Genomic DNA, 24,876 nt, shown 5'->3' on the forward strand with positions numbered 1-24,876 from the left:
GTCATGATGACGTCATCGCCGGCCGACGGCGCCCGACTATGGAGTACCTGTCATCCATCTGTGCACGGGGGTGGGAAACTTATATAGGTAAGTCATTCATGTTCTTTCTTTGTACTCTGACGAAGGATTATTAAATCCGAAACTAGTAAGCACCTAAGCTGTGTGTGGTGTCAGCTCTTTGATTCTTTCGTACCAAGTCCCCACCGAGTGCCGCCAGCACCATCTCCTACGCTGTATCTTCTTCCTTCGGAAGGCACCGGGGCCATTACTATTATTGGAGTGCCGGATCTCCTTGTCCCTACATATTCCTGTGTACCAGCCCTTGGACACAAGAACTTTTCAAGGCACCCATCTACATCATTCGGAGTTACCACCTCTTGTTTGCACATCTATCTGCACTGCACCAATTTCTGGGTGAATGGAATCTCATGATGCCAGCGGCTTCTCTAGGGTTACCCTAGCACCAGGACACCTGCACTCATTCTCCGAATCTGAGGCGGACAATATCCTGTTCACCCAAAACCTAGCCTCCACCGGTGGTGTTGAAGCTCCAGAAAGGTTGATCTCACAACTACAGAAATTGAAAAAACGGGAAATTGACTTTCTACTTCATGGCATCTCACTTTCCGACTATTATCGTGACAGGAAAATCCCTCGGGGATTTCGCATAAAGAATATACCCACTATAGGCAGACATAACATCGACTTCTGCAGAAAGTGGGCTGCTATTCTTAATAAGGCCTCCTTTGACCTCATGCTCCTCATTATCGAGGAATCAGCGAGGGAGCTAAAGATCACCAAAGAAAAAATTACGGCCTTTGAGACTACACACCTCATAACTATTGCCAGTAGCACTACTGAGGATTGGAACGCAAAATTACAAGCTCAAATTGCTAAATATCAAGCAGATCTGGTGAAATTCAAAAGAGATAAAGTAGCCATTGTAAATAACGATTACGCCGAAAACCGCGTCTACGAGTGGGTTAATAACCCGTCCAACAGTTCACGCTCCTCCAGGGACAGACCGAGGGGCAGACCGTGGAGACGCCGTGGAGCCGATCCTGAACAGTCTGGCACATCGTCAGCGAGTGACTCCGACCGGGCTGCACACCCTTCCACATCCACCTCCAGTTCACAGAGACCCCCTTTAGGGGCAGCCACCAGGACCCGCACTGGTGCAGCAAGCGTCGTACCAGACGGGGTCTACAGTGGCAAAATATACGGAAGAGGGAAACAAAATCCCAGAACCTAGTATTCAATCTGTCTAAAAGGGAACTGTCCGAAGCTGAAATAGCAGTTCTCAATCGTGGACTTTCCTTCGTTCCCACCAACCAGCACAATCGGTTTGGCAGCAAAGTGGAAATGTACAAATTCGGGCGTTCTCTCCGTTTAAAGGAACACTTTGGCGATACCATTTCTATCTCTCCCATGTTACCAGCAGGACTTCGGACAGCGTCTGTCTTTGATCCACCATCTAGCAATCATGCAATCAAAAGCTACAGCAACCTACTAGACACAAAGGCGTGTGCTAATCCTCCCACCATGGCTACTGGACATACAAACCTTTCTAAAATTGAACGGAATGCTTTAAAAGCACTCACCACATACAATGATATCATAATACGTCCGGCGGACAAAGGTGGAGCGGTGGTTGTCCTTGACCTGGACTTTTATAAACAGGACATATACACGCAATTGGCCGATGCCAGCGTTTACCGCAAATTGGACAGAGACCCCACTCCACTATTCAAGAAAGAACTTGATGGAATCCTTGCAGACGCAGTTTCCAACAATATAATACCGCAACGCTGCAAAGATGCCTTACAAGTAGCAACACCTGTCATCCCGCTGCTGTACAAAAAAAAATGCGACCTCCCCGCCAGGCAGACCGATCATCTCGGCCCGGGGATCGCTATACCATTCCATTTCCCAATACTTGGATGTCTTTTTGCAACCAGTGGTACAAGAACAGGCAGCATACCTAAAGGACACAACCAGCTTCATCCTGCAGCTCCAGGCGTTACCTCCTCTACCCCCGAACAGCAGCCTCTGCACCCTCGACGTGGTGAGCTTATACACCAACATTCCCCACGATCGAGGGTTGGCAGCCACACGCAAACTAATCGGCAACAGCGATAAATACATGGGCCCTGATGTCAACTTCTACCTACAACTTTTGGAGCTTACCCTCACGCGAAACTATGTTCTATTTAACGGGGAGTTCTTCCTGCAGCTCAAAGGCTGTGCTATGGGGAGTTGTGTGGCGCCGACATACGCTAACGCGTTCATGTTTGACATTGAAAGAAACCTGATCTTATCACAGCCCCTCATCGCGGAGCACCTTGCCATCTACCTCCGCTACATAGATGACGTCTTCCTAATTTGGACAGGTCCAGCTCATCTATTAGCATCCACCATCAATCACCTGAACGAGCTTGACCCCAACATCAAATTTACCTCCTGCAGCAGTACCACCTCCATCAATTATCTTGATGTGGTTGTAACAATCACGGATGTTGGTCTAGCAACCAATCTATACCACAAGCCCACAGACCGTAACACGCTTCTGGCCGCAGCCAGCCATCACCCCTCGTCATTGAAAAAAGGCTTACCGTATTCCCAACTGCTCCGGGTAAGACGAATCTGCAGCTCGGACGAAGAAGCGCTCATTCAAATGGAATTAATGATCCTTAAGTTTGCTGATCGTGGATATAACTGGGCACAATTAATCCAAGCTAAAATGAAAGCCCTATCAATTCCAAGAGAGGATACTCTGACTGTCAGACCCAAGGAGAAATTGCCACAGGGAAGACTGCCTTTCATTAACACCTTTTCCACAGCCACGAAAGAACTGGTATATACTGCCAAACAGTTCTGGCCGATCATCACCATGGACCCGCATCTTCCATCCTTAAAAAATTCCAGCATATTGCCTTGCTACAAGAGGGGTCGCAACCTCAGAGACATGCTCGTTAAAAATGATGTCGCACTGATGAGCCCTTCAATAAACCCCCACTTTCTTACACGCAAACCAGGCAATTACAAATGCACTGGATGCATAACATGCAAATTCCTGGAAACTGGCCCTTCGTTCAAACACCCTCATTCCGGCTGTTCCATCAAAGTACATCATGTACTCACCTGCACGAGCAGGTACGTCGTCTATGCAATCCGCTGTCCGTGCGGTCTCATCTACGTCGGCAAGACCACCCACTCCTTCAAGGAGCGTATGGCAGCACATCGTTCATCTATTAAACTTGCCCTGGAAGGAGCCGTGTCGGATCAACCAGTGGCACGTCACTTCAAAGACTCAAGACATTCCCTGCCATCGTTACGTTATTGGATGGTAGACCAGGTCGCTCCATCTCCCAGGGGTGGTGATCACGGGAAAGCGCTTCTCCAGCGAGAAGCGGCATGGATTTTCAGGCTCGAAACTATAGCCCCGGCCGGGCTCAACGAATACCTTTCCCTTACCTGCTTCCTTTGATTCCCTGGTCCCTTGGATTTGTCACTACCGTGACTCGGTAACTGCAACCTTAACGGAAGCCTCCTGCCTTACAGCGATTCATACGCTTTTCTTGACTTTCTTATCGACGCACATGTCGATTGTCATTACATGTCGACTGCCAACACCGTTGGTCATGTGTTTGTTATATTGTTCTGCCCGCATCCTTATCTGTCTTTACCCCGACCCCTTGCCTGTCATCGTGTCCAGCCCACCGTGATTACAATTTTTTATCGACATTTATACTTGCATGTCTTTTGGGTCATTTTGCTGCAGTTTTGCTCCCATTTTTGACTGTACCCCTGTCCGGATACATCCCGCTCCCTTGTCTGTGTACACACCTCTATTTTGCGATTATACACTGCCATATCTCCTTTAAGGCTTTTCATTCGCTTATTATTGTTTTTCGTGAACACCGTAGTTATGCTCAATTTCAGTTGTGCCATGTACCTTCTCTGTGGCTTTTCCCCCCCTCCCTTTATCCGTGGAGCACCTCGTACATTATATATGCGCCTCATCATGTTGTATTTCATTTGGGTTTTTTCACTGTATATACATGTTTTAACAGGTTACCATGGCGACGCGTCTACCCCGTGTAGGTGAGCGTCATGATGACGTCATCACCGGCCGACGGCGCCCGACTATGGAGTACCTGCCGTCCATCTGTAGACGGGGGTGGGAAACTTATATAGGTAAGTCATTCATGTTCTTTCTTTGTACTCTGACGAAGGATTATTAAATCCGAAACTAGTAAGCACCTAAGCTGTGTGTGGTGTCAGCTCTTTGATTCTTTCGTACCAAGTCCCCACCGAGTGCCGCCAGCACCATCTCCTACGCTGTATCTTCTTTCTTCGGAAGGCACCGGGGCCATTACTATTATTGGAGTGCCGGATCTCCTTGTCCCTATATATATATATATATATATATATATATATATATATACACAGAGAGAGAGAGAGAGAGAGAGAGAGAGAGAGAGGGTGAGAAGAGTGCCTACTAGTGTAGTATTTTAGTAAATAGCGGCTCCCACCACCACTATAGAATGTGACGGCACCCCACAAATAGAGCAGTACCATATACAGTGGTATCCCACCCACCACTGTTATTTGAGCTTGTCACAACAAATATTCCTGATCCCAGGTTTTTCAGATATTTCACAAATCTTCTCCTCATGTGTATTATCACCAGCAATATCAATGTTCTTACACTTAGCCGATTGAGGGGACTCACACCATTCAGCGATGCAGCAGCTCTCCGGCGCGTGACTGGTCCAATAGAATTGTTTATGGCACCAACACTAGGAAATCTTTGCTGTTTAAAACTAGGATTAGGCTTCCCAGGTCCTTGTTGATTTCTTGGTGGACCTCTAAAAAATGTCTTCTTAATTCAGAAATTGGTGCTTCAGGTGCTGCCAGTTGGTCCTGTTTGGGCCAATGAGGATAGAAGATCTGACTATAGCCCTGTAGTACCCAGAATGTACTGAGACATCAGGAAAAGTGTCCTCAGTGGCCTAAAAATGCAGTTGTACCCACTGTCCACTTAATAACTAACATGTAGACAAGTGGTCCAGGGCAAACTAAGGACTATATGACTGTGACAGCCCACTGGGTAGATGTATCGCCTTCCGCAGCAACAACAGCAGCAGCACCAGTAGCAGCATGTAAGAAATGCCAGCTTGTACAAGGCAAGCTACGCTTTGTACAGTATCACCAGTATTACTCAGAGGTACAATGCTAAAAAAACTCTTAGAGAAACTGAGGGAAATCATCGCACAATGGCTTACCCCACTTAGACTCTCCTGGGGATTTGTGGTGTCTTACACCTGCACAAATTTCAGCATGTCCCATGTTTTGCTCACACAATAAATTTCGTGGTGAGGCATTTTTTTTTTTATAAACTTTTTTATTGAGACATTCCGTGCACTTTATATAACACATGTAATATATCAGTTGTCACATTCTTAACATAGGCATTTTTTAAGAAATTACAGGGGTGTGCAGGAGATGCTTACGGTGGTTCAGCGACTACCTGCTAAAGACTGGAGCACCAGCAAATCCTCTTGAACCTACCCTGCAATCACCTTAAGAGGTAGTGTTACAGTGGAACTCAACCCTCTATATGCTTTAGAGGATGGAGGAACAGCAAAAGGCCATTCAAGCCTAAACATCAACCTATGACATAGGCAAATGAGGGGAATGATTTCCGTGTTTGTTGTGCAAGGTTCTCCAAACCTTTGAACTTGGAACACGTGAAGTCAGTTCAGACACTGCCAGCTTGCGTCAGGTCATTCAAGTCATCAGGCTTTTGCAGAAGCAGCTGGAGAAACAGAAGGAGGAGTTAAAAATGAGCAATTCCTCTAAGTATGTGGGATTTGTGGATGAAGCTCTTCATTCACTTTGCCAGTATACAAGGGTGGTCAGTTGAAATGAAATGAAATCAGACCACTATATTTTGGCAACAAATGCTCGATCCTCGGTTTAAAACCCATGTTGTGTCACTATTTCTGGCAGACATTGCAAATACCTGCGGTGATGCAGGACAGTCAAGAGTGAGTTTGGAGATCAGTTCTGGACTAAAGGACCTGCCAACAATTTCTGACATGTCTACTGTTACTGCATACGATACTGTTACCATTGAAAAAATGGTGAAGGATTACATTGCTGACAGCATCCAAGTAGTCATGTGAGACAGTACATATCTGTACTGGAAGGAAAAAAGAGGCAATTTGGAGACCCCTTTAGAAACCGTCTTTATTTTACCTAAGTTGTCCCCCCTCCAGTGTGTACAGTGAAAGAGTATTTTGTGAAGCCGGGAACCTTGTCAGCGTTCGGCATAGGAGGTTGCTTCAACAAAATTTGAAGAAGATGATCATCAAAATGAACTATCAATTCTTACAGGAAGACCAGCATCCACAAAGCACACAGAGAACTGTGGTGGTAGATTTCAGCAGGGACAGTTTAATACTATGGGGGTTATTTTGGTTCACTCTTTCTGACAAGTTCCTTCTTAGATGGACAAAACCATGTGCACTGCAGGGGGCAGATGTAACTTGTGCACAGAGAATTAGATTTGGGTGGGGTTTAACTTCAAAGTGAGATCTATATTGCAGTGTAAAAATAAAGCAGTCAGTATTTTCCCTGCACAGAAACAAAATAACTCACCCAAATTGAATTCTCTCTGCACATTTTACATCTGCCCCCCTACAGAGCACATGGTTTTGTCCATCTAAGAAGGAATTTGTCAGAAAGAGTGAACCAAAATAACCCCCTATGTGAGGAGGAGGATGTACACAACACTGAAGGGGGTTAGGAATCAGTGGATGAGGAGGAAGACGATGACATTTTGCCTCAGTAGAGCCAGTTTTGCAGATTAATTGCCAGCTTATTTTGTTGGGGCTCAAATGAACCAATCATTTCAGCCACAGTCATGTGACAGACCATGGGTCTGAAATGATCAGTTCGTTAAAGTATGCATGTCATATTTACACAACATAAGGGTGGGTGGGAGGGCCCAAGATCAGTTCCATCTTGCACCTCTTTTCTTTGCATTATATGCTCTTTGGAGCATTGCCAGCTTATTTTGTGGGTGTCCAAACAAACCAATCATTTCAGCCACATTCATGTGGCACACGCTGGTGCTGAAATGATTGGTTTGTTAAACCATGCATGTCCTGTTTATAACATAAGGTTGGGTGGGAGGGCCCAAGGACAAATCCATCTTGCACCTCTTTTTTTCTTTGCATTACAGATGGAGCGCTTACCATCCAGCAGGATTATGGTGGTCAGATCGCCAACCAGCGGGGTCTGATGGTTGGACCCCACAGCCCCGCTCCCCCCTAACCCTGCCCATCTCCCTGAAGTGGAGACAGGCAAGGTTTGCATACCACGCTGCCCCGAAACTAATATGCTCGTGCGTGTGGGACGCTCACACGTCTCAGTCAGATGGAGCCCCATTTCACCAGTGGGGGCATTCTAGTGAGCCTCGGTGCTGGCTGAGAGGCGCTCCATCATTATGTGCTCTTTGGGGCCTAGTTTTCAAAATGAAATAATGTCTGCTGCTGCAGTGCTACTCCTAGATGGGCCAAGTGTTTGTGCCACCCACTTGTGCCGCTTATCATAGTCATCCAGCTACCTCTGTGCAACCTTTTGGCCTAAAAACAAAAATTGTGAGATGTTCAGAATAGACTGGAAATTAATGTTATTGAGGTTAATAATAGCGCAGGGGCAAAAAAAAAAAAAAAAAAAAAAAAAGAAACAAATTCTGCTATTTTAGCGGTTTTTCCAGACCCAAAACACGGAAGGGTGTTTTTGGCAAAATTAGAACCCAAAACCCGAAGGAAATCCTGACCCTAAACCCGAAAAGTGGCAGGTGCACATCCCTAGTATCAATGGATAATACTCAGCACAAATGTGACAAGTGGGAGTTCTATATTAGATTGAATACTGCTAGGTGCAACCAATCAGAATTGGTTTATTTAATTATTTATTTAGCACCATTGGCTGCCCACAGCATCATCTAAAATATAAATCCCTTATGATGTTTATAGGGACTGGTAGATTTGGTGGCTGCTTCTATACTGTATATATGTGCAATTTCAGATGTACTGTAACAGCAGTTGGTAAAGTTAGGGAATTTTGTGTTTATAAGTGGTGGTCTGATGTCATAACATTGCATTGCACATGCATAGGATTTAATGCGGCCTGCAAGGGGGTTTGTACGGTGAGGATTGATTTTCCTTGCTGAAAACAAGCCATCCTCGCCGTCAAACCCCCTCGCCATTTTCAATGTTTGGCCAGAATCCTTGCATGTGGATGGTGAGCACCCCCTTAAACGGCAAAGTGATTTGCTGTATTTTGTGTGCCCGCCCTTTTAATGGCCACACTGGCTGTTTCTACCTTGCCTGAGGGAACAGGCAAGGTGGAAACAGCGAGTGAAGGGGAGGGAGTTCAATACTGATGTCAAGCTGACTATCGATAGCTCACCGTCATGGGCATTGACTGTACCCCATAGAGAAGCAGCAACACACACAGCCACTACACCACTATCCCCCATTATCTGAGGATGATGCAGTCATACTTAGTGCCATAGTGGGAATTAAAGCAATGTTCTCAGTTCTGTGAGGCAGTAATGCTAACCATTACACCATGTTTGAAATAAATACAGTAATGTAAGTGGCATGAATCAGGAAAGAAAATATAGTACTATGGATTGGTATCTTGCCTAGGACCCCATGATGGTTAAAACCAGTACTATTTTTCTGGAAAAATAGGTTCAGGAACTCCAGGTCTGGGTGTGGATCAATTAAATAAAAAAATAAAAAAGCATATATAATATAGAAAGGGAGGGAGAGATAGATGAATATATTGTATTTAAAAAAAAGGCACTCACAGGTGACTTTAAAATAAAACTTATCTTATGAAAAGTACATTTTCAGTTCGTGATGATGCCGTATTTAATTTGAGGTTCAGGAACTGAGTTCCTGCTGGTTCCTGCTGAACAATAGCACTGGTTAAAACCTCCTCTGGTGACATCCCATGATTGAGCTGCATGTACAGATAATGAGGGATTTCACTAGCAATCCACATTTCTCTAGCAGTCTAGTTGGTATACACAAGATGATTTTACAATTGTTTTGTCTGTACTTGGCATTAGTGTTACTACTTACTCTACAACATGTTCTTGTTTGGGCTGATATGCAGTATATTGGGGCAAAGGTGTTAACCCCTTCAGTGGTGTTTTTTTTTGGGAGCGCTCCCCACTGGGTTAGTTTTTTATGGGGAGCGCTCCCTTTAAAAAAACACCACTGCCTCCCTGGGTCTGGGCAGCGCTGCTGAACTGTCACTCAGCGGACCTGCGCATCCTGTCCCTGTCCACGGCAGCTGGCTTGTCATAAGCAGTCGCCGGGGACTTCAATAGAAAACCCGGAGGGGAGGGGAAAGGAGGGGGGGGGGAGGGGGGAGGAGGAGGCACGGCAGAGGGGAGGGAGTCGGGCAGAGCTGAAGCTGCCTGAGTTCAGTGATTGAACTCAGCAGTGGTGCCCAGCTCTAAGAAGTGGCAATCCCGAGAATTTTCAGGGCTTGCCAGACTGGACACTGAGGCACAGCCTGGAAAATTCTCGGGATTGCCACTGAAGGGGTTATGCCTGGCAAAGTGATACAATGTAGAATAAGTGGTGATAAAGTGATAATGCACCAGCCTGTCAGCTGTGTTTGAAAAATTACATTTAGAAGTTGATTGGCTGGTGCTTTATCCATACCTCCCAACTGTCCCGCTGTTTTTTTTTTGGGACTGTCCCGACTCCCACCCAGGACCGGCAGTGTCCCATGGTGTGTGTGTGTGGGGGGGGAGTCATTTACCCGACGTCGGGATCCCAACTGTCAAAATGCCGACAGCCGGGTGCCCGACGGACACCCGCTATTTTCCCGCAAGGGGCTTTTTTTGCGCTCGCCATGCTGTCTGACTCCAGGCAGTCGGGATCCCGACGTCGGGATAATGACTATCGGGAACCCGACTGTCGGAGTCCCATACCACACCCGTTGGGAGTGCCTCCTGCAACTAGCATCTATTCACTAGGAGAGAGGGGCTGGGGGAATGGCCAACAGCCAGCGGTGTAGATAGGTGACATGGTGCCCGGAGCAAGGGTATGTCCCCCCCTCCCGGCCCCACCTGATTTTTAGCAGGCCTCCCCACTTTCCTATAATCAAGTATTACATTATTGCCCAATGTTTATTATTTGTTTTGCCTGCCAGCCTGAGCCAGCCTGGAGGGAGTGTGTCCTGACTCCTGCGTTGCCTGCCATGGCTCACAGCAGAGCCAGATAAAGGCACCATGGGGCCCAAAGTACTTAAGACAAGGGAGGGGGGCTAGCAAAAGGCTGATACAGTCACACTTTTTTTCAAGGGCCTATCATTTACAAGGCACAGTTTTGCCTATGATTACCCCGTTTAACTGAGACGTTATTACATCCGCCCCATAGTAATTTTTTAGGGGCAGTGGCAAATGCAGGATTTTCAGAAGGGGGTTTCCAGAGGGGCGGAGAAAAGCACGGAGATGGACACTTAGGTGACCCAGTATATGCCGGGTCAGTTAAAGTATCATAGATATGAATAATTATAATAAAAAAAAAAAAAAAATATATATATATATATATATATATATATATATATATACACAGACACACACATATACAGGGGCGTCAACAGCAGTGTAGACCCCTGGGCATAGCAATGTATTGGGGCCCCTACCGATTCTCCAGCGGTATTCGTGGGGGAAGCTTTGATGTCCCGTGGGTGGTAGGGGATATTATATCAAGCGCTCAGCATGTAGGGCCTGGATCAGTAATTTCCACTAATTACCCCTTTACTGCACAGATGGTGGGAGATGGGGTGGGAGAAGGGGGCATTGGGCTGAATGAAGGGGCCCTGATACATAACTTGTATGGGGGTGTATAGTGGAGTGGGCTTATTATTCATAATTTTCTGGTGGGAGGACAGCTTGCTTGACTGCAGATATCTCCAGTTTCAAGTAATAGATTTATTAGATTTTAATAGAATTAAAAACTAGAGAATCCCACCTACCAAATGGTATTGGGGACTAGGGGATCAGAGTTCAGGAGGCAGAGCAATCTGCCAAGGAGAATATAAAATGACATACCAGGTGTGTGGAGCTGGAGCAGTAACCAGATCCAGGAAGGCTGATATCTCTGGTTCTGGACACAGTAGAGACAAGATACTTCTAGTGTCCATCAAAGGATGATAGTCCCAGCTTTTGGAATAAACCCTCAGAAAAACCTAAAGTAGGATGAAACCTGAAATATCTGACTGGGAAGAGCAATTAACAGGCTACTGCTGGGACCACTGCTTTGAAGTCCGATATCTCCGGTTCCCAAGGGCCGATTTTTAAAATTCTTGTACTCATGGAAAGAGGGGGCCCTCAGCTTTCAGCCTAGAGCCCTTAGACTTCTGGGGGGGGTGTGGTTCTGGGTACTCAGAAACCCCCCCCCCCCCTGCATGCGCTACTGAGGGGCCCCCCTTGTCTTACATACACACAAACACAAATAGCATGTATGCATACACATACACACACATAGCATACATACACAGGATATATACATACATACATATACAGAGCATGCATACATACATACATACATACATATACATACAACATAAAGGCATACACACAGCATACATATATACACAGACACACAACATACATAAATACAGCATAAATACACATGCAGCATACCTACAAACATATAATAATAGCATGCATACACACACTATCAAATTATTTTTCCTTTGTGTGGCAACATGCAAGAGGAAGTGTAAGCCTACACTTACCCATGCATGCAAATGTGGGGATTCGTATGACAATGGGTGGGTCTGATTCAGGTCTGAATCAGGCCCTTGGACCCTATTACATATGCCCCAATTTGTCTTTCAATTGATGTTTTTCTTTTTTTTTGCAGGCATAACGCCTCCATTTTCAACTGCTACCCTGATCACTACCACAGCTACTTCATCCACTACCATTGATCCAACAACCATCAACACTGCTGCTTCAATGACCACCACCACCATGACTGCTCCATCCAACAGCAATGCTACTCCAGCCGTCACCTCCAGCACAACTGCTCCAGCCATTAGCAGCACTGCTGCTCCAACAACTACTGCCGCCACTCCTTCAACCAGTACTGTTGCTTCTACCACCACAGCTGCTCCAACCACAGCTGCACCAACAGCCACCACAACAAACAGGACAACCAGAACAACTTCCACGAACTCTCCATTCACCACCACAACTGCTCCAACAACCACCTCCACTGCTCATTCAACCACAAAAGTCGCTCCAGCTGTCTTCACAACCACCAGCAATTCCACCACCACCACCATTGTTCAAAGCACTACTGTTCCATTAACCACAACAACTTCCACAAACAGTCCATCCACCACCATAACAGCTCCAACAACAACCAGCACTGCTCAATCACTGCTCAGCACTGCTCCAGCTGTTTCCACCACCACCAGCAATCCTGCAACCACCACCACCACTGTTGAAACCACCTCCACTGCTCAATCAACCACAACAGTTGCTTCAGCTGTCTCCAAAATGACCAGTAATCCTGCGGCCATCACCACCACTGTTCAAACCACTACTGTTCCAATAACCACAACAACCTCCACAAACACTCCATCCAGCATTACAACTGCTCCAACAACCACCTCCACTGCTCATTCAACCACAACAGTTGCTCCAGCTGTTACCACCACCACCAGCAATCCTGCAACCTCCACCACTGTTCAAACCACTACTGTTCCAATAACCACAACAACTTCCACAACTGCACCGTCCACCACCACAACTGCTCCAACAACCACCACCACTACTCAATCAACCACAACAGTCGCTCCAGCTGTCTCCACAACCACCAGTAATCCTACCACCACCACCACTGTTCAAACCACTACTGTTCCAATAACCACAACAACATCTTCCACAAACACTCCACCCACCACCACAACAGCTCCAACCACCACCACCACCACCACCACTGCTCAATCAACCACAACAGTTGCTCCAGCTGTCTCCACAACCACCACCAGCAATCCTGCCACAACCACCACTGTTGAAACAACCACTGTTCCCATACCCACAACAACAACTTCCACAAACACTCCATCCACCACCACAACTGCTCCAACAACCACCCCCAGTGCCCAATCAACCACAACAGTCGCTGCAGCTGGCTTCACCACCACCAGTAATCCTGCCACCACCACCACCACCACTGTTCAAACCACTACTGTTCCAATAACCACAACAACAACTTCCACAAACACTCCATCCACCACCACAACAGCTCCAACAACCACCACCACTGCTCAATCAACCACAACAGTTGCTCCAGCTGTCTCCACAACCACCACCAGCAATCCTGCCACCACCGCCAATGTTCAAACCACTACTGTTCCAATACCCACAACAACAACTTCCACAAACACTCCATCCACCACCACAACTGCTCCAACAACCACCTCCACTGCTCATTCAACCACAACAGCTGCTCCAGCTGTCTCCACAACCACCAGTAATCCTACCACCACCACCACTGCTCAAACCACTACTGTTCCAATAACCACAACAACAACTACCACAAACACTCCATCCACCACCCCAACAGTTTCAACAACCACCACCACCACCACTGCTCAATCAACCACAACAGTTGCTCCAGCTGTCTCCACAACCACCACCAGCAATCCTGCCACAACCACTACTGTTCAAACCACTACTGTTCCATTACCCACAACAACAACTTCCACAAACACTCCATCCACCACCACAACTGCTCCAACAAACACCACCTCTGCCCAATCAACCACAACAGTTGCTCCAGCTGTCTCCACCACCACCAGTAATCCTTCCACCACCACCACCACTGTTCAAACCACTACTGTTCCAATAACCACAACAACTACCACAAACACTCCATCCACCACCACAACTGCTCCAACAACCACCTCAACTACTCAATCAACCACAACAGTTGCTTCAGCTGTCTCCACAACCACCACCAGCAATCCTGCCACCACCACCACTGTTCAAACCACTACTGTTCAATAACCACAACAACATCTTCCACAAACACTCCACTCACCACCACAACAGCTCCAACCACCACCACCACCACTGCTCAATCAACCACAACAGTTGCTCCAGCTATCTCCACAACCACCACCAGCAATCCTGCCACAACCACCACTGTTGAAACAACCACTGTTCCCAAACCCACAACAACAACTTCCATAAACACCCCATCCACCACCACAACTGCTCCAACAACCACCCCCAGTGCCCAATCAACCACAACAGTCGCTGCAGCTGGCTTCACCACCACTAGTAATCCTACCATCACCACCACCACCACCACTGTTCAAACCACTACTGTTCCAATAACCACAACAACAACTTCCACAAACACTCCATCCACCACCACAACAGCTCCAACAACCACCACCACTGCTCAATCAACCACAACAGTTGCTCCAGGTGTCTCCACAACCACCACCAGCAATCCTGCCACAACCACCACTGTTCAAACCACTACTGTTCCAATACCCACAACAACAACTTCTACAAACACTCCATCCACCACCACAACTGCTCCAACAACCACCACCACTGCCCAATCAACCACAACGGTTGCTCCAGCTGTCTCCACCACCACCACCAGTAATCCTTCCACCACCACCACTGTTCAAACCACTACTATTCCAATAACCACAACAACTTCCACAAACACTTCACCCACCACCACAACAGCTCCAACAACCACCACCACTGCTCAATCAACCACAACAGTTGCTCCATCTGTCTCCACAACCACCACCAGTAATCCTTCCACCACCACCACTGTTCAAACCACTACTGTTCCAATAACCACAACAACTACCACAAACACTCCATCCACCACCACAACTGCTCCAACAACCACCCTCAGTGCCCAATCAACCACAACAGTCGCTGCAGCTGGCTTCACCACCACTAGTAATCCTACCACCACCACCACTGTTCAAACCACTACTGTTCCAATAACCACAACAACAACTTCCTCAAACACTCCATCCACCACCACAACAGCTCCAACAACCACCACCACTGCTCAATCAACCACAACAGTTGCTCCAGCTGTCTCCACAACCACCACCAGCAATCCTGCCACCACCACCACTGTTCAAACCACTACTGTTCCAATACCCACAACAACAACTTCCACAAACACTCCATCCACCACCACAACTGCTCCAACAACCACCTCCACTGCTCATTCAACCACAACAGTTGCTCCAGCTGTCTTCACAACCACCAGTAATCCTACCACCACCACCACTGCTCATACGACTACTGTTCCAATACCCACAACAACAACTTCCACAAACACTCCATCCTCCCCCACAACTGCTCCAACAAACACCACCTCTGCCCAATCAACCACAACAGTTGCTCCAGCTGTCTCCACCACCTCCAGTAATCCTTCCACCACCACCACCACCACTGTTCAAACCACTACTGTTCCAATAACCACAACAACAACCACAAACACTCCATCCACCACCACAACTGCTCCAACAACCACCTCAACTACTCAATCAACCACAACAGTCGCTCCAGCTGTCTCCACAACCACCAGTAATCCTACCACCACCACCACTGTTCAAACCACTACTGTTCCAATAACCACAACAACATCTTCCACAATCACTCCACCCACCACCACAACAGTTCCAACCACCACCACCACTGCTCAATCAACCACAACAGTTGCTCCAGCTGTCTCCACAACCACCACCAGCAATCCTGCCACAACCACCACTGTTGAAACAACCACTGTTCCCATACCCACAACAACAACTTCCACAAACACTCCATCCACCACCACAACTGCTCCAACAACCACCCCCAGTGCCCAATCAACCACAACAGTCGCTGCAGCTGGCTTCACCACCACCAGTAACCCTGCCACCACTACCACCACCACTGTTCAAACCACTACTGTTCCAATAACCACAACAACAACAACTTCCACAAACACTCCATCCACCACCACAACAGCTCCAACAACCACCACCACTGCTCAATCAACCACAACAGTTGCTCCTTCTGTCTCCACAACCACCACAAGCAATCCTGCCACCACCGCCACTGTTCAAACCACTACTGTTCCAATACCCACAACAACAACTTCCACAAACACTCCATCCACCACTACAACTGCTCCAACAACCACCTCCACTGCTCAATCAACCACAACAGTCGCTCCAGCTGTCTCCACAACCACCAGTAATCCTACCACAACCACCACTGCTCAAACCACTACTGTTCCAATAACCACAACAACAACTACCACAAGCACTCCATCCACCACCCCAACAGCTTCAACAACCACCACCACCACCACTGCTCAATCAACCACAACAGTTGCTCCAGCTGTCTCCACAACCACCACCAGCAATCCTGCCACAACCACTACTGTTCAAGCCACTACTGTTCCATTACCCACAACAACAACTTCCACAAACACTCCATCCACCACCACAACTGCTCCAACAAACACCACCTCTGCCCAATCAACCACAACAGTTGCTCCAGCTGTCTCCACCACCACCAGTAATCCTTCCACCACCACCACCACTGTTCAAACCACTACTGTTCCAATAACCACAACAACTACCACAAACACTCCATCCACCACCACAACTGCTCCAACCACCACCTCAACTACTCAATCAACCACAACAGTTGCTCCAGCTGTCTCCACAACCACCACCAGCAATCCTGCCACCACCACCACTGTTCAAACCACTACTGTTCCAATAACCACAACAACATCTTCCACAAACACTCCACCCACCACCACAACAGCTCCAACCACCACCACCACCACTGCTCAATCATCCACAACAGTTGCTTCAGCTGTCTCCACAACCACCACCAGCAATCCTGCCACAACCACCACTGTTGAAACAACCACTGTTCCCATACCCACAACAACAACTTCCACAAACACCCCATCCACCACCACAACTGCTCCAACAACCACCCCCAGTGCCCAATCAACCACAACAGTCGCTGCAGCTGGCTTCACCACCACTAGTAATCCTACCACCACCACCACCACTGTTCAAACCGCTACTGTTCCAATAACCACAACAACAACTTCCACAAACACTCCATCCACCACCACAACAGCTCCAACAACCACCACCACTGCTCAATCAACCAAAACAGTTGCTCCAGCTGTCTCCACAACCACCACCAGCAATCCGTCCACCACCACCATTGTTCAAACCACTACTGTTCCAATACCCACAACAACAACTTCCACAAACACTCCATCCACCACCACAACTTCTCCAACAACCACCTCCACTGCTGATTCAACCACAACAGTTGCTCCAGCTGTCTCCACAACCACCAGTAATCCTACCACCACCACCACTGCTCAAACCACTACTGTTCCAATAACCACAACAACAACTACCACAAACACTCCATCCACCACCACAACAGCTCCAACAACCACCACCACTGCTCAATCAACCACAACAGTTGCTCCAGGTGTCTCCACAACCACCACCAGCAATCCTGCCACAACCACCACTGTTCAAACCACTACTGTTCCAATACCCACAACAACAACTTCCACAAACATTCCATCCACCACCACAACTGCTCCAACAACCACCACCACTGCCCAATCAACCACAACGGTTGCTGCAGCTCTCTCCACCACCACCACCACCAGTAATCCTTCCACCACCACCACTGTTCAAACCACTACTGTTCCAATAACCACAACAACTACCACAAACACTCCATCCACCACCACAACTGCTCCAACAACCACCCTCAGTGCCCAATCAACCACAACAGTCGCTGCAGCTGGCTTCACCACCACTAGTAATCCTACCACCACCACCACTGTTCAAACCACTACTGTTCCAATATCCACAACAACAACTTCCACAAACACTCCATCCACCACCACAACAGCTCCAACAACCACCTCCACTGCTCATTCAACCACAACAGTTGCTCCAGCTGTCTTCACAACCACCAGTAATCGTACCACCACCACCACTGCTCATACCACTACTGTTCCAATACCCACAACAACAACTTCCACAAACACTCCATCCACCACCACAACTGCTCCAACAAACACCACCTCTGCCCAATCAACCACAACAGTTGCTCCAGCTGTCTCCACCACTTTCAGTAATCCTTCCACCACCACCACCACCACTGTTCAAACCACTACTGTTCCAATAACCACAACAACTACCACAAACACTCCATCCACCACCACAACTGCTCCAACAACCACCTCAACTACTCAATCAACCACAACAGTTGCTCCAGCTGTCTCCACAACCACCACCAGCAATCCTGCCACCACCACCACTGTTCAAACCACTACTGTTCCAATAACTACAACAACATCTTCCACAAACACTCCACCCACTACCACAACAGCTCCAACCACCACCACCACCACTGCTCAATCAACCACAACAGTTGCTCCAGCTGTCTCCACAACCACCACCAGCAATCCTGCCACAACCACCACTGTTGAAACATCCACTGTTCCCATACCCACAACAACAACTTCCACAAACACTCCATCCACCACCACAACTGCTCAAACAACCACCCCCAGTGCCCAATCAACCACAACGGTTGCTTCAGCTGTCTCCACCACCATCAGTTATCCTTCCAGCACCACTGTTCAAACCACTACGGTTCCAATAACCACAACAACAACTTCCACAAACACTCCATCCACCACCACAACTGCTACAACAACCACTACCACTGCCCAATCAACCACAACGGTTGCTCCAGCTGTCTCCACCACCACCAGTAATCCTTCCACCACCACCACTGTTCAAACAACAACTGTTCCAATAACCACAACAACAACTTCCACAAACACTCCATCCACCACCACAACAGCTCCAACAACCACCACCACTGCTCAATCAACCACAACGGTTGCTCCAGCTGTCTCCACCACCACCAGTAATCCTTCCACCACCACCACTGTTCAAACCACTACTGTTCCAATAACCACAACAACAACTTCCACAAACACTCCATTCACCACCACAACAGCTCCAACAACCACCTCAACTACTCAATCAACCACAACAGTTGCTCCAGCTGTCTCCACAACCACCACCAGCAATCCTGCCACCACCACCACTGTTCAAACCACTACTGTTCCAATAACCACAACAACATCTTCCACAAACACTCCACCAACCACCACAACAGCTCCAACCACCACCACCACCACTGCTCAATCAACCACAACAGTTGCTCCAGCTGTCTCCACAACCACCACCAGCAATCCTGCCACAACCACCACTGTTGAAACATCCACTGTTCACATACCCACAACAACAACTTCCACAAACACTCCATCCACCACCACAACTGCTCCAACAACCACCCCCAGTGCCCAATCAACCACAACGGTTGCTCCAGCTTTCTCCACCACCACCAGTAATCCTTCCAGCACCACTGTTCAAACCACTACTGTTCCAATAACCACAACAACAACTTCCACAAACACTCCATCCACCACCACAACTGCTCAAACAACCACCACCACTGCCCAATCAACCACAACGGTTGCTCCAGCTGTCTCCACCACCACCAGTAATCCTTCCACCACCACCACTGTTCAAACCACTACTGTTCCAATAACCACAACAACAACTTCCACAAACACTCCATCCACCACCACAACAGCTCCAACAACCACCACCACTGCTCAATCAACCACAACGGTTGCTCCAGCTGTCTCCACCACCACCAGTAATCCTTCCACCACCACCACCACCACTGTGCAAACCACTACTGTTCCAATAACCACAACAACAACTTCCACAAACACTCCATCCACCACCACAACAGCTCCAACAACCACCTCAACTACTCAATCAACCACAACAATTGCTCCAGCTGTCTCCACAACCACCACCAGCAATCCTGCCACCACCACCACTGTTCAAACCACTACTGTTCCAATAACCACAACAACATCTTCCACAAACACTCCACCCACCACCACAACAGCTCCAACCACCACCACCACCACTGCTCAATCAACCACAACAGTTGCTCCAGCTGTCTCCGCAACCACCACCAGCAATCCTGCCACAACCACCACTGTTGAAACAACCACTGTTCCCATACCCACAACAACATCTTCCACAAACACTCCATCCACCACCACAACTGTTTCAACAAACACCACCTCTGCCCAATCAACCACAACAGTTGCTCCAGCTGTCTCCACCACCACCAGTAATCCTTCCACCACCACCACCACCACTGTTCAAACCACTACTGTTCCAATAACCACAACAACAACTTCCACAAACACTCCATCCACCACCACAACTGCTCCAACAACCACCTCAACTACTCAATCAACCACAACAGTTGCTCCCGCTATCTCCACAACCACCACCAGCAATCCTGCCACCACCACCACTGTTCAAACCACTACTGTTCCAATAACCACAACAACATCTTCCACAAACACTCCACCCACCACCACAACAGCTCCAACCACCACCACCACCACTGCTCAATCAACCACAACATTTGCTCCAGCTGTCTCCACAACCACCACCAGAAATCCTACCACAACCGCCACTGTTGAAACAACAACTGTTCCCATACCCACAACAACAACTTCCACAAACACTCCATCCACCACCACAACTGCTCCAACAACCACCCCCAGTGCCCAATCAACCACAACAGTCGCTGCAGCTGGCTTCACCACCACTAGTAATCCTACCACCACCACCACCACCACCACCACTGTTCAAACCACTACTGTTCCAACAACCACAACAACAACTTCCACAAACACTCCATCCACCACCACAACAGCTCCAACAACCACCACCACTGCTCAATCAACCACAACAGTTGCTCCAGCTGTCTCCACAACCACCAACAGCAATCCGTCCACCACCACCACTGTTCAAACCACTACTGTTCCAATACCCACAACAACAACTTCCACAAACACTCCATCCACCACCACAACTTCTCCAACAACCACCTCCACTGCTCATTCAACTACAACAGTTGCTCCAGCTGTCTCCACAACCACCAGTAATCCTTCCACCACCACCACTGCTCAAACCACTACTGTTCCAATAACCACAACAACAACTACCACAAACACTCCATCCACCACCACAACAGCTCCAACAACCACCACCACTGCTCAATCAACCACAACAGTTGCTCCAGGTGTCTCCACAACCACCACCAGCAATCCTGCCACAACCACCACTGTTCAAACCACTACTGTTCCAATACCCACAACAACAACTTCTACAAACACTCCATCCACCACCACAACTGCTCCAACAACCACCACCTCTGCCCAATCAACCACAACAGTTGCTCCAGCTGTTTCCACCACCACCAGTAATCCTTCCAGCACCACTGTTCAAACCACTACTGTTCCAATAACCACAACAACAACTTCCACAAACACTCCATCCACCACCACAACTGCTCCAACAACCACCACCACTGCCCAATCAACCACAACGGTTGCTCCCGCTGTCTCCACCACCACCAGTTATCCTTCCACCACCACCACTGTTCAAACCACTACTGTTCCAATAACCACAACAACTTCCACAAACACTCCATCCACCACCACAACAGCTCCAACAACCACCACCACTGCTCAATCAACCACAACAGTTGCTCCATCTGTCTCCACAACCACCACCAGTAATCCTTCCACCACCACCACTGTTCAAACCACTACTGTTCCAATAACCACAACAACTACCACAAACACTCCATCCACCACCACAACTGCTCCAACAACCACCCACAGTGTCCAATCAACCACAACAGTCACTGCAGCTGGCTTCACCACCACTAGTAATCCTACCACCACCACCACCACCACTGTTCAAACCACTACTGTTCCAATAACCACAACAACAACTTCCACAAACACTCCATCCACCACCACAACTGCTCCAACAACCACCACCACCACCTCTGCCCAATCAACCACAACAGTTGCTCCAGCTGTCTCCACCACCACCAGTAATCCTTCCAGCACCACTGTTCAAACCACTACAGTTCCAATAACCACAACAACAACTTCCACAAACACTCCATCCACCACCACAACTGCTCCAACAACCACCACCACTGCCCAATCAACCACAACGGTTGCTCCAGCTGTCTCCACCACCACCAGTAATCCTTCCACCACCACCACTGTTCAAACCACTACTGTTCCAAAAACCACAACAACTTCCAAAAACACTCCATCCACCACCACAACAGCTCCAACAACCACCACCACTGCTCAATCAACCACAACAGTTGCTCCATCTGTCTCCACAACCACCACCAGTAATCCTTCCACCACCACCACCACTGTTGAAACCACTACTGTTCCAATAACCACAACAACTACCACAAACACTCCATCCACCACCACAACTGCTCCAACAAAAAGCACCACTATCCAATCAACCACAACAGTTGCTCCAGCTGTCTCCACAACCACTAGTAATCCTACCACCACCACCACTGCTCAATCCACTACTGTTCCAATAACCACAACAACAACTTCCACAAACACTCCAACCACCACAACAGCTCCAACAACAACCACCACTGCTCAATCAACCACAACAGTTGCTGCAGCTGTCTCCACAACCACCACAAGCAATCCTGCCACAACCACCACTGTTCAAACAACCACTGTTCCAATACCCACAACAACAACTTCCACAAACCCTCCATCCACCACCACAACTGCTCCAACAACCACCACCTCTGCCCAATCAACCACAACAGTTGCTCCAGCTTTCTCCACCACCACCAGTATTCCTTCCACCACCACTGTTCAAACCACTACTGTTCCAATAACCACAACAACTACCACAAACACTCCATCCACCACCACAACTGCTCCAACAACCACCTCAACTACTCAATCAACCACAACAGTTGCTCCAGCTGTCTCCACGACCACCACCAGCAATCCTGCCACCACCACCACTGTTCAAACCACTACTGTTCCAATACCCACAAAAACAACTTCCACAAACACTCCATCCACCACCACAACTGCACCAACAACCACCTCCACTGCTCAATCAACCACAACAGTTGCTCCAGTTGTCTCCACAACCACCAGTATTTCTGCCACCACCAATAATGTTCAATCCACTACTGTTCCAATAACCACAACAATTTCCTCAAACACTCCATCCACCACCACAACTGCACCAACAACCACATCCACTGCTCAGTCAACCACAACAGTTGCTCCAGCTATTAACACCACCACAAGCAATCCTGCCACCACCACTGTTGAAATCACTTCTGTTCCAATAACCACAACAACTTCCACAAACACTCCATCCACCACCACAACTACACCACCAACAACATCCACTGCTCATTCAACCACAACAGTTGATCCAGCTGTTACCACAACCACTTATAATCCAGCCACCACCACCACTGTTCAAACAACTACTGTTCCAATACCAACAACATCAACTTCCACAAATACTCCATCCACCACCACTACTGCTCCAACAACCACCTCCACTGCTTATTCAACCACAACAGTTGCTCCAGCTGTTTCCACCACCACCAGCAATCCTGCCACCACCACCACTGTTCAAACCACTACTGGTCCAATAACCACAACAACAACTTCCAGAAACACTCCATCCACCACCACAACTGCTCCAACAACCACCACCACTGCCCAATCAACCACAACGGTTGCTCCAGCTGTCTCCACCACCACCAGTAATCCTTCCACCACCACCACTGTTCAAACCACTACTGTTCCAATAACCACAACAACTTCCAAAAACACTCCCTCCACCACCACAACAGCTCCAACAACCACCACCACTGCTCATTCAACCACAACAGTTGCTCCATCTGTCTCCACAACCACCACCAGTAATCCTTCCACCACCACCACCACTGTTGAAACCACTACTGTTCCAATAACCACAACAACTACCACAAACACTCCATCCACCACCACAACTGCTCCAACAAAAAGCACCACTACTCAATCAACCACAACAGTTGCTCTAGCTGTCTCCACAACCACTAGTAATCCTACCACCACCACCACTGCTCAATCCACTACTGTTCCAATAACCACAACAACAACTTCCACAAACACTCCAACCACCACAACAGCTCCAACAACAACCACCACTGCTCAATCAACCACAACATTTGCTGCATCTGTCTCCACAACCACCACAAACAATCCTGCCACAACCACCACTGTTCAAACAACCACTGTTCCAATACCCACAACAACAACTTCCACAAACACTCCATCCACCACCACAACTGCTCCAACAACCACCACCTCTGCCCAATCAACCACAACAGTTGCTCCAGCTGTCTCCACCACCACCACTATTCCTTCCACCACCACTGTTCAAACCACTACTGTTCCAATAACCACAACAACTACCACAAACACTCCATCCACCACCACAACTGCTCCAACAACCACCTCAACTACTCAATCAACCACAACATTTGCTCCCGCTGTCCCCACAACCACCAGTAATCTTACCACCACCACCACTGTTCAAACCACTACTGTTCCAATAACCACAAAAGCAACTTTCACAAACACTCCTTCCACCACCACAACTGCTCAAACAACCACCACCACTACTGCTCCAGCAACCAAAACAGTTGCTGCAGCTGCCTCCATAACCACCACCAGCAGTCCTGCCACAACC

The 24,876-nt window shown here is 48.1% G+C and overlaps 1 protein-coding gene across 1 annotated transcript in view; it reads left to right on the plus strand.

Moving 5' to 3' along the window:
- Nucleotides 1-418: 418 nt before the first annotated feature.
- The window catches only part of LOC146058465 (uncharacterized), a 31,007-nt gene continuing 6,549 nt past the window's right edge, over nt 419-24,876 (plus strand). Inside the window, exons 1-8 of the mRNA XM_083170754.1 lie at nt 419-1,175; nt 1,959-3,346; nt 5,726-5,865; nt 7,253-7,314; nt 11,976-13,922; nt 14,177-14,899; nt 15,029-21,844; nt 22,736-24,653. Of these exons, the coding sequence (XP_083026880.1) occupies nt 419-1,175; nt 1,959-3,346; nt 5,726-5,865; nt 7,253-7,314; nt 11,976-13,922; nt 14,177-14,899; nt 15,029-21,844; nt 22,736-24,653 (13,751 nt within the window). The remainder of the gene's footprint in view (nt 1,176-1,958; nt 3,347-5,725; nt 5,866-7,252; nt 7,315-11,975; nt 13,923-14,176; nt 14,900-15,028; nt 21,845-22,735; nt 24,654-24,876) is intronic.

This window comes from Crinia signifera, chromosome 2, assembly GCF_055691185.1.
Source record: "Crinia signifera chromosome 2, ASM5569118v1, whole genome shotgun sequence".
Lineage (NCBI taxonomy): Eukaryota > Metazoa > Chordata > Amphibia > Anura > Myobatrachidae > Crinia > Crinia signifera.